The 12,961-nt window shown below is 35.3% G+C and overlaps 1 protein-coding gene across 1 annotated transcript; it reads right to left on the reverse strand.

Annotated features, from left to right (window-relative positions):
• Positions 1-609: 609 nt before the first annotated feature.
• LOC108766378 (uncharacterized) lies at positions 610-11,990 on the reverse strand. The gene is made up of 3 exons (XM_018515638.1): positions 11,578-11,990; positions 3,970-4,131; positions 610-2,703 (listed from the first exon to the last, which is right to left on the reverse strand). The coding sequence occupies exons 1-3, from the start codon at positions 11,651-11,653 to the stop codon at positions 2,438-2,440; spliced, it is 504 nt and encodes a 167-aa protein (XP_018371140.1). The 5' UTR covers positions 11,654-11,990; the 3' UTR covers positions 610-2,437.
• Positions 11,991-12,961: the final 971 nt, after the last annotated feature.

The raw sequence follows: 12,961 nt of genomic DNA on the forward strand, positions 1-12,961 counted from the left end.
ATCGTTTAAAGTTTAAAGAAATGATATATCGTATCCGTTCAAATTATATTTCAATTTAATTGGAAAACTTGGTATCAAGTGGTATTAATTGAGTGGAGATATCGAATGAATTGTGTGAGAGCTCTAGATAAACGTAATTTTTCAAAGATAAGTTAAAATAAACTTTCAATAAAACAAATGTTTGTCTATTACATCTTCATTATTTCTCTATTTTTTACTAAATTTAAAATAATCGTTAATTAAAAAAAGGTAGTTATATTAAAAACTAGTTAAATTTTTATAGGTATATCTAACTGTATTATTATTATGTACAGTTAAGTTAAAATTCCATGTTATAAATCGATAATAATTTACTCAGAAGTTTTCCAAATATTATATCAATCGGAAAAACTTACGTTACTTAAATTATATCGCGATTAAATTATAATACGTGATAAATAATCCTGAACGGATGCGACGCGGACGCGTCCCGTATTATATCCCGTTTCGTTTCGCAAACGCTACGTGTCATTGCACCTCTAAAAATAAGCATGCCTGTCAATCTCGCGTGCAATTCCATTTTGGCTTATTATTTCAACGACAAAATATATTTTTATATACTTTTTTTTACTTCGCGTGCATATACGTACATCGTAATTAATGCGTACACACATACAGGCAGGCACACTTATGCACAGACACGCGAATGTGTTCAGCGGTAGCAGGCGAGGTGCGAAATGTGTTATCGCGATGCCGCTACTTTGTTACCGTGTATTTTACTCTTTATTGTTACACTAATCGTAAATTTTCAGATATTTTAAGATATTCACTCCTCCTGCTGCGCTCTTTCTTTTATCCCGATATCGCACGTTAAAATTCGGTCGTTCCTATACAAAAGTAGACAAATTGATAGGAATCGACAGGAATGCATTCTGCAAAAAACTCATCATTTCTTTTAAACCATGGAACTTTGCAGATTTAAGAGATCGCGTGAGGTTGTTGGAAAAAACTGTGATAAGTGACATTTGTAAATATTTAAGAATAATTTTGAGAAATTTAAATAACAAATAAACGTAGAAGGGATTCCTTAATCGATTCCTCTTAATCTGTCTATGCAAAAAAATATCCGGAAATTCTCTATCTGAACAGCCGAGTCAACACAGCCGATGAAATCCGAATGAGAATCGCGCGATAAGCGCGATATCAGCGCAACACGAGAGGCGTCGGTGATTAATTCTTTTTTTCTTTTATACGCAGAGGCCGTGGTATCTTTTTTACGTTTTCTCCTATTTTTTTTTCTTCGCAGAGATATGTATACTACTGAAATGTCGCCCTCGCGCATCTGGCAGTTATCACCGTTACGCTACGTTAATTAATCTGGCTACATTACGGACCGTTCGCAGCCGAAGACACCATTCGAGGGGTCGATTAAAATCTAAAATCTCTTCATTAGCGGCGAAAATTTGAAGTTATCTACGAGAAGTTAGCTGAATGTCGTCCTTCGTCCTTCAGAACGATTATCAAAAAGGCCCTCGTGAATGCAACTGCGCGAGAAATCGGAATTTTTTAATCTCGCGTTGAGAAGCCGATCTCGAGATCCTGAGAAACAGGGGGCGACGCATCGGATTCGTTGTATAATTCGAATAGCCAGCTGCTTTGGGACAAGCAGCTTTGGGAAAAATTCAATATTGCTTGGGTGCGAAGTTTCCTTCGTTGGCGGCGTGAAGATTGACGTGCCTCAATTGTCTGACGCTATTTAATTAGGCCGAAAGCCGGTAAAATTGTTGATAGGCTTAGGTCCGTATTCATATGCCATAGATCGATCCACGATTAATCATCATTTCAGGCGAGCTAGATTTGTACTAAAGATTAAACCAATCAGATTTATTAAATCGTGGTTTGAGAAACGTTTTTCAAATGAAAGACTGATTCAAACTCAGCTCAAATTGGATCTCAAATTGAATCACTATGAATCGACTATGAATACGACCCTTAAAGTCGGAACAACGACTTTTCCCCAGCAGCGAACGATACAGCCATTCTTTCGCAATCCATTATTTCATACTTATCCATCACAATCCATCATACTTATTACTCTAACTCATTTTGAAATCACTACGTTGTCTAAGGCTACTTATCGCTCTTTTAATTGTAGTATCTCTAATTATTCCAAAATCATCAATCCAAATCTTAAGTATTTTGGCTGTATCGAACCCTTATCTGAAGATCGGGTGATCCATCCAACAAAGAAGATTTTTTCGTGATCTCGCAATCTTCTTATCGGGAAAATTGTAGCTAGTAGGGAAATTGACAACAACGATCGACTGGCGTTAGATCGATCGATATAACAGAACGAGGAGTAAATCCAAGGTATACGAACGGTCCGTGCGGCGCAACGACGGGCCGGGGATGGAATCTCAGATTTTCAGGGTGCGACTTGAAGAACAACTAGGCAGAATTAGGCTGCTGAGAGGGAGATACGAGACGGCACGATCGGGCACGATAGGAGCAGACTCGGTGTCGCCAATACGGCAGTCAGAAGAGACGCCAGTGGCAGTAGGGACGGCGTGCGGAGACTCTCGACGGAGTTGCACAGATCACCGGTACACGAGCAATATATAGCGCGCACATCGTGGGTGCCGGTCCTCATAAGGCACTCGCCGTTGTCCTTCTCGGCGTCCGTGATGTAGCCGCAGCTGCGGACGACCCTCTCTTTCCCGTACACTGCAACAGTTACAGGACCGATGTTGAAGTCTCTATTTTTACCTTTGCGCTGCTTAGAATCTAGAATTATTTAAATGAGATTTAAATCTAAGATAGATATGACCTTTGAATTGGGAATAGTCACTTGTGGAATGATTTTTATATTCCAACAGCGAACAAATGCTCAGTCACGGTAGTTTCTTTTATTGATCCGAAAATCTATATGTATTTTTTTAACTTCATCCACACAGACTTCTATAAAAGCTTCTTTCACCAACTTATAGTTGAATTAATCGATGATCAACTCGCAGAAGTGCCAACAGCAGTTTGATGTATCACAACGATTCCTCTCTCTTCCTCTTCTAAGACAAATTACGTTTAATTCTCACGTTGGCAATCGTTATGATTGAGTTAGCCATCGATTATCGTTAAATCGGAGTTGGTGAAAGAGATCCTAAAAGTGATTTCACCTTTTTAAGAAAATAAATAATGAATCTATTCAACACTCAATTGTCACGATAAGGTCGAGACACACATATGTCACTTTGATTGAAATTTGACGAAAGTTTCATTGAATTTTATGTCAATTCAACGTCACTGTGACATTGCGTGTTACTTGAATATGTATGATAATCTCAGAGTTTTCAAATACTACATATATTGTGTATTATTAATTATTTTACAAGTAAATTATAGACCAATCAATAATATACAATATGTCATTAATAATAATGACTTTTAAGTGAAATTGTAAAAATCATCTCAAATAATTGTTTACGTTAAAAAATTAGAATACCATTCTTGAGTTAAACGCGCGGTTATTCATGTTTCGAACTTGTCATTGACAGCTCAATGGACTCTTTGATTAATTCAGAATCGATAGCTTTCGAACAAAAATACTCATAAATAATTCAATTGCTCATAATTAATCCAATCGCATTAACGCCTTGCCACAATGTTGCCCATCGAAGTGACATTATTGCAATGCTGTCGCATTACTTATAAAATGTAATATGAGTGTAGGATGGTATTTGTGAGTTGCTGATCAAAGCATGCCTAACTTGTGTAATTGATACGAACGACGTTTAATAAATAACAATTTTTTTAATATGCAATAAATCATTACAGTTGCGAGCTGCTATTTGAAAAAATATTATAATAATAAATGTGAAGTTAAATTAAAGTAAAAATTCATAAACAGTGGTTATTTTAAATAAATATAAAACTTTCAGAATTTCTGTTAGGTGAAGTTTAACTTGCGTTTGTAGAAGCAAATAGAGACTTTACCTTTTTGACTGATTTTTCGGCAAAGGGTAGGTTCCAAGTGACTGAGGTGCTCCAGACGAGGCTGAAAGCTGCAGTTTACAGTCCCCAAAGTGTACGAATCGAATGGGTCGCCACATCTGGGGTCGTACTCGCTGTTGCATTGGTAACATATTATCGCTTCACCTGAAATAGCAAAAAAAAATATCGATCATCATGCATTTGCATTTGCAGTCGGATTCGCAAAGAATTATTATAAGATCGAATAAAATTGTTTTTTTCTCCTGAATCTCGAAATAGCTAGATATTTCTAAGGTTTTCTGTGATATTTTTGCGATTTAAACAGTGGCAACTGATCTTACACATTTATTGTACGAGATATTACGGTGAACATTTCGTGCAACCGGTTAAAATTCTCTTTTCCTTTGTATTTTATGAATATTTTAGTGGCTCGTATTTTAGAGACCAGAAACTTGGCCGTGATTTCTCGACAAATTCAACTAACGTCAGCCGCGACGAGGATTAATCGGGAAAAGGTCTGATTCACGTTTTGCCCTTCTGTGATGTAATAACGTGGCACGCGCGCTCGGTCGCATCCTATACAGAAACCAGGCTGATACGGCGCCAGCTGATATCGAACAGTCAGCCGAGACACGCGAAGACCTTCACTCAGCTGTCTCGTAGTTCGATACGAAGAAACCGAATTTTTTTCTACCGGATATAAAATTAGACGATTGCACTCCTATAGAAAAGATTTCCAAATCCTATGCTGTTACTCTTCAATCTATCATCGAATACAGATATACAATATTCTTCTGTTAATTACAAATATGATGATAAATATATATATATATATATATATTTATAGATATATATACTATCATACTTGTAATTAACAGAAGAATATTTTACTCTTAAATGGAAAATTCTTATAAAATAAAATAATCTTGGAGATCAGTTTTGTACCAAATATTTATGGAGCCAACATAAAAGAATCTTGCTTACATTTTGAATATTCTTTTAAATAAGATCGAATAAACTTAAATGTATCAACAGTGTTTCGTCAATAACCGAATTTTATTCAAACCGACAATTTACAATAAATTATCGTACGGTTTCATTAAAGTCGGATAATTTGCATGAATCTAAGCGATTTATTTCGTTTGCATTATGCATAAATTGCATTTGTCGGTGAAGCAAAAATAAAATTTGAATGAATGGTGATTATTTGGTGAGCAAAGGTTTATTTCATTCGTTATTGATGAAATTAAATATAGAGGAGCTTATAAGCCCTCTATTATGAGATAGGCGCCTAATATGAGATAGTGGCATTTTTGTTAAACTAATAAACGCTATCTATTGATTCCACCATGAATTTATTGCTCTTGGATTGAAAACTATTTAGTGGGAAATTCATTATTGGATTATGCCCGTAGTCATTATAAAAAAAAGATTTTAGATGTCTTCAAGTTTCATTCAGATGAACCTTAAACCTTGTTTATTATTTAATAAGTAAATATTTGGTAATAAATTCTTCATGTAGTGATAGAGTAAAATCGTACTAATAGAAAAATACGAGATATTGTTAAATTGCTTAATTACAGAAGTTAGATTTGATGATCGTAAAACTGTATAAGGCGTGAAAATCGTAATATGTTATATAAATGTTAGAGTATTTCTAATATGAAATAACCTATGCTCCTATGTCATAGTGAAAATCGTTGCTAAAGTATAAATTTATTATTGTATAATAATAAAAATTATTGTATAATAATAAAAAGGATAATTGGAATGAACACCGAGTGCCTATTTCTGCGATACTTGGTTGCAACTACCTGAAGACGAATTCTGGGTATAATCCATCGCATGTTCACTTTTCGCGTACACTGGCTATGTTTGTTTGTATTTTAGCAACATTAAATAAAGTTTTTTAATTGCAGTACTGATGTGCTTTGCATTTTATTATCGATTTCTCGGAGCATCTCTCATATTAAGAGCACAATTTTTTGACTTTGCGATTGCTCACTTTTTACATTTTTTCTGTAATTAAAAAAAAATAGAATTTTAATTAAATTTTACTTAACATTATCTTAAAGCTTATTAAATTCTCTTCAAAATGATCTATTATTTTTTTTAAATTCTGCCTATAGACTTCTAGCATTTACCCAAAATGAACTCGGTATCTCATAGGAATCTTTCCTCTACGTATACGCTATATATGCATAATTAAAATACAGAAACGCACGCGTTGAAAAAGAGAATAAGAGAAATAAAAATCAAAGAGAAAACAAAAAAAAACACTGCATAATAAATACATAATAAAAGTCTACGTTGCTAATTAAAATTTCGCTCTTATTTTCTCTAGATAAATAAATTAATTTTTCAGAGAAAAAACAGAACAAAGATTTCAAATTTCGAGAATCTGAAGTTTTCTCAGAATACGCACTACAGGAAGAGATAATGCTATTGTAATTAGAGAAATGAAATATTTTTAGAAAAAAAAGAAAGAAAGGAGGGTGGAGGAGTAGAATCATTATAAAGATAAATAGAGCAGAAATGACTAAAAAGGTGCCATTACAAGAAAAGCGGGATAAACAAAAACTACATTAAGCGTACACAGTGCAAAGCAGAGGGGTGAGGGGCGGGGGTAAGTGAGAGGAAAGGGGTCGGAGAAGGAGAAAGTGGGTCGCTCGATAGCCCTCACGACGTTGGCTTTCGTAGGCGCTACCCTAAATTTCAACAAATTGTCGGATATAGCGCATTCATCCGTGATATCCCGAAATCGGATTGCCGATGCCAGTTAACATCATATCGGCAATTACTTCGATCGGCGAAGGGAAAACTGGACGATTCTCACCGAGCGAGCGTCCAGTGATCGATCTTCTTTTCGCGAACGTGTCTATTGTAAGATCTATCATAGCACGATTGTGATTACACGCTATAAAAGCTCGAATATACAGCTCGATCAGAAGCGAATGGTCGACTGATCGCACGAAATCCGCAGATTCAAAATAGTTACGTCATCGTGACCAAGTTACGCCATTTCGTCCGGATACTTTCACCTTTCACCTTTGCGCCGCTAAAGTTACGTCATCGACCCGCGGACGATCCCGGGCTGGAGAAGATAACGACATCGCAGCTTCTAATCGTACCCGGGAAAACGTATATCTATTATGCATTCTTGGCTGTCTCCCGGATTCGACTTTTCCGCTGTCGCCGTCACCGGATACATATATCGACAACGTCGGTGCAGGAAAATGTGTTTAAAGTACATCGATTCAGTCGATCGAGGACGATCGAATTTAACGCGATGAAACCAGACCGCGCTCCTGATGAGATTTAATTCTGGAAAAAAACTTATCTGATTGTCTTAATTAAACGAACTGTCATGTTGTAAATAATTGAAATAAAATTAAATACGCGTAAGCAAAATTTAGAGATACTTGATACAACATAAATTTTTGTTATTTCTGTTATGGTTTTCTTTATAATAGTTCTGCTTCTTCACCCTCCTCTCTTTTTCTTTCTCTTTTCTATTTGAAAAAAAATTCCATTTCTTTAACTATAATAGCATTATCTGTTCTTATTATATATTATGTATTCTGAGAGAACTTTAATTAGATCCAGAAATTGAAATGTTTATTCAGTTTCTTTCTGAAAAATTAATTTGTTTACCGTAGTAATTTTTTCATAAATGCAAAAGTTCTATCGTTCCAAAGTAATCTACGATTAAATAAGTTGTGAATAACCTGATCAAACAAGATTTAATGGGATTATTTTATAATTTTGTTTAAAGTCTCGACAGAGAGAATTGTAATTTCTTTCTTAATTTGTTCTTAAGCGATTACTCTCGAAAGAATCATTTCGGTGATTCGAAAATACTTTTTTTGTTGAAGTATCAAAAAATATCCAAGCAAAACAACAAGTCATGATATAATGTCAAAATGACATTAAAATGCATCAGGAATGATTGAAAAATTGACTTTTTAGTTTTAATGATCGTTTTGGAGTTATTTTGACATCATTTTGACATCATAATGACTTGTCGTTCCGCTTGAGTACAAATCTGAGAATAATTTTGTTGATCATTCAAAATAATTACATAGGAAATTCAAGCATGTCAATGTTGCAAAAAATTTTGACTTTTTAACAATCAGCTTGAGTGCCTCACACAATTATTTTGATAATTCAACAAAATTATACATTTTCATACAAATCTGTTTCCATAGCTAAATTTTTAAATCAGCAAAATCATTTTTTTCGTATAGTTATTGCGATATTTTTCTAGCACGGTAATAGGATTCGATTTAACAATCGCATATGGTTATCTTCATGATCCGCTGTTCCGAAGAACCACAAGTGCTACCGTTGTAGGAATTCGCCGACTAGTATCTTGCAAACCGTAATACCGCGTATGATACCAACATTACTAAACATTATTTGCGACACAAAAAAATGCGAAATATCCATAGAATAATAATCCATAGAAGAAAAAAAGAGAAATGAGCGGAAGAATGAATTATTTCCCTCCATTCACCCCGAAAAATAGATGAATTAAAATAAATCGAGTATCACACTTCTGTAAAATTGAATAAGAAACGAAAATACCTCGAAGTGTCTAAATTCTAAAGGATTTATCAATGATGTAAAACATTCATATTATATCTTTTCTTGATTTCCGATCGATCCTTGTACAATTAAAAATAAACGGCTATAAAAGTATGAAAAGGAATTAAAAGTATTAAAACCAATCTCTAATTTCAAACATTAAGAATTTAGAACTTAGCGACAAGTTCATTTTAAGTGACCCAATTTTCTGACTTGTATATTGCCAGTATATTTAAGTATTATTTAAAAAAAAAACGAGCCACATAAAAGTATATTTCACAATTTCATTCATATAATCAGTTCGATGACGCTATTCAAAGTTGTCCACAAGTTGCAACAACTAATCTATCTATACACAGTCATGAATAATTCAACATACAAGATACAAAAAAAAGCTACAACTTTCATTTGCTCCAGATAAATACGATAAAATTTAGATAAAATATCGTAAATATGGCAAATACAAAAAGTTTAAAGAGAAGCTAGTTTAACTGACGACTAAAAAACTAAACCTTTATTTATTTGCTCGAAACAAATGTGATAAAATTTAGATAAACTATCGCACGTACAAATCGCAAATCGTTACATCGATAAGCGCATTGCAAAGAGAATTTCTTGAAAACAAAAGGATAAAGAAATCCTGCCAAAGTTTTGCAATCGGAAGATTAGAATCTTTGAAGGATCTCCATTTTCACCAAACTTCCTTTCCGTACAATGTTGAAACTTCTTAAAACATATGTATTATAACAATTTTGTACTTTCATGTGATCCTTAAAATATTAAAACAGACCTGATGATTTCGAGACTACATATTTTAGATGACATAAAACTTGAGGAAAACAAAGGATTTAATTTTGCCTCGAGATTAATTCGTAAAGGGTTAAACGTCTTCTAAGCTTTTGTGTTGTCCGGACTTTTATGACCCCGCGACGACGTCTGGGCGACTAATTTACTACGATAACTTTCCCTGCCGTCACCTCTACGCCGCATTGCGCCCGTGATGTATACAACTCCTTTCCTCACTCCAATTCTGAATAAAGTGCACGAGGTCATATTATCGATCGTTCCTATGCTTTCGGACGAAGCAATGTTCAAAAGTGGCAATTTAGTCCGATTTATATCAAATATATGGAGTTCTCTTGTCCGTTAAGTTCGTGCGCGCAAGGGCGCTTCTACTTCTCGCCTGAATTTCCTGTTAAAAGTACGAAGTGCCTGTTGAAACCGTGAACATTTTCCTGGGAAGTGTTGCCGTCAGTTAAACTTCTCTCTAAATGTTCGTCGAAACAATCTCCTATATTTCCCCGGGAAATGCCGCATTGATGGAAACTATCGCAAGTTAGACAATGTAGAACTGACGTAAGGACGTCATTCTATTGTACAGGCATCTTAAATCTTTCAACATCTTTCAGCGTTATTCAAGAAAGTTAAATCCGTCATCGAAATCTTTCTGAAAAAAAGAGTGCAAATAGAGATGACTATAATTAAGAGAAACAAATGGCCTTTAAAAGAGCATTTGAAGAAAACAGATTTTACCAAATATTCAGCAAGGTTAAAGTTGCTAATGCAATTATAATAGTTTTTAAATATGTAACATTAATTATAAATAAGCTATATATAATACAATCAAATAATGCCTATACGAGCCAACACTGGATGACAAAATAAAGTTTGTTTTATATAAATTAACATAATGAAAATCACATTATGTTTGATATAAATCGTTCCAATTCTGTTTTGACTCCTTATCAATGCTCCATGTAAATTGTTAACAAAAATTCAATCATCTTAGAGCAGTAATGTAACAGTGATGTCATCGTACTTCCTGGTATACTATACAATAAATTTATCGAATCGTTATATAATAAAATATAAATGTAAAAATAATTCTCTAACTTACCTAATCATTGAAACATTATTAAGCTGTTCGTGCATCGAAAGTCGAATCTCATCTGAGGAGACAACAATACAAGACACACAATACAAACATGTAAAATATAATATATAGAATAGAATAAACTTGTCATTTAAACATAATTATGTTATCATAAGCTTTGTCCAATAATTCCGTATCATTCTATAAATTTAAACTATTAATTTGTTGTTTGATAAAAGTAGTTTCGGAGATGAGTCTCTTATTCAGAATTTTTTCCTCATCTAAGATGCGCGTATATTGTCCCAATAGAATTCATGAGAATATTCCAATCGATGTTTCGTAATAATCTGTGTGGTATTCCAATTGATAAGACTCGACGTTCGACGCATAATAATGTTTCGATGATCACGTAAGTTGGAGAATCATTTTTACGTTTATATTCTATTATGTAACAATTCGACAAATTTATTGTATAGTATACCAGGATGTACGATGACATCGCTGTTACATTACTACTCTAAGATGATTGAATTTTTGTTAACAATTTACCTGGAGCATTGATAAAGATCCAAACAGGATCGAAACGTCTGCGACTTTCATTATGTTAATTTAAATAAAGCAAACATCACATTGTCATCCAGTGTTGGCTCGTCTAAAATTCTATAAATATTATAAAATAGCAGAAAAGTAGATTTCTAAAATTCTAGTAGAATAGAAATAGTAAGTTCTAGTTCTATTCTCTTTATAAAATAGTATGCTATTATAATAATATACTATTATAATAGCTCGCGCGCGATATTTTTAAAAACGAAAAACATGTAAAAATAAATGCGTTGCTCAAAGAGTTTTTGTCTGTCAAAGTTTGCTTTCTTTCCAGCCCCAAACAAGAATCATTAATAGCATACCTTCTACATTGATATCTTACATTCGTCATAAGACATAAAGGAAATCGGGTGCGGAAAATGATAAAATGGGGAAGATCTTCCTTAAAAAGAATCGCGCAAATTTCGATCGAGATCCAAGGACTCATTGCTTCAATCGCTATTGTACCGTCCTTCACGAACATGTCGATCCGTTCCGGGAAGAGACTTTCCACGAAAAAAGAAGTCCGTCGCGATAGTCGAATGCCGAGTACGATCGAAAGTGCTCACCGCGATCGAAAGTGGCCGCCAGGACGACGAAGACGAGGCCGATGATCAACGCAGGTTGGTTCGCGATCATGGTCATCGCGATCGCCGGACCATGTGCTCGTGGATCTAATCGTGCCGCGGCGTCCGCGACCGTCGCACGAAGGATGTCCCAGTCGTCGTCGTCGCCGTCGTCGCCGGGGAAAAGATCGGACAGTGCGTGAATATACGCGTTCGCCTCTCGTCCTCGTCCTCGTCCTCGTCGTCGTCGTCGTAATAGCAATCGTTGTTATTGCCGTCGTCGCCGCTTCCCGGCCGGGACGGGAGCGCGAGACTCGATCTCCGTTCCCTTCAGGGACGGTGATCCGTTCTCGGGTCGCGCGCCGCGTTCGCCACCTCACCCGGACACATAGCAACTGACTGACGCGCGTTACGCGACCGAGTTACCGAGTTTCTCTGGAGCACTCTATATCCGCACGCTATGCGGCAGATCCACCCCCTCGAACACCCGCGATGCGCTCGCCGCGCCGGTGCATGCATTCGTCGATGGCAGTCGATGGTGCACCGGTGTGCCGTGCACGCGCCGTTTTCCTTTCCTCGCTGCCCCTCCTCCCGCTCGAGTACCCAGAGGGTGCGCACCCCCGCGTATATGATCGCGCTGGCGAACCTCCCCTCTCCTGCATCGACGTTATTAAGAATGCTATGGATTCGCCGTGATACACTTTCGTTCAATCATTTTTAGGTCTCGCGTCGAGGAGATGTATAGATTCAGGATACATCAGCGATATTATATTTCCTGTGATATACGCAAATATTATGTATATAAGATATATTATAATAAATATCATTGGCTAAAATCATAAAATAAAAATCAAATTCGAATATCTGGCAAATAATAAATTAGTATAATTATAAATTCCACAATTTCCATAGTTAATTAATAACATTAAGTAATGGAAAAGATTAGACAAAATTTTAAGATTTTAAGATTATAAAGAGAATATGACGCTCCCGATTTACAAAAATACAATAAATATAATTTTTTTAATGTATCTTTTGAAAAATATTCTGTATGCGTTCTTTCACGGTTGATTGCTTAAAACGCTTGAATTTTGTTAATTTTCTATACTTTATATCTTATACATACCGCCCACATATCCTTTACAATTTTCTACGATATCTCGCGGCGGTGTTTCCGCTTAGAATTGTTGACTTCTCGGTACTCTGTTGTTTGCTACGTTCAAGCACGTAGTGTCCTATTTCCTCGCTTTACATTCGTGTCTCTTATCTGAGGAATATCGTTTTTATCAAAAAAATTATAGACTTTGCAAAAGAAAAAAAAAATAATCTGGTTTACTGTACATACACATGCATTACGTAAGAAAAAAAAAACAATACCGCTATATAA

The sequence above is a fragment of the Trachymyrmex cornetzi genome, unplaced genomic scaffold (assembly GCF_001594075.2).
Source record: "Trachymyrmex cornetzi isolate Tcor2-1 unplaced genomic scaffold, Tcor1.1 scaffold579, whole genome shotgun sequence".
In the NCBI taxonomy this organism is placed as follows: Eukaryota; Metazoa; Arthropoda; class Insecta; order Hymenoptera; family Formicidae; genus Trachymyrmex; species Trachymyrmex cornetzi.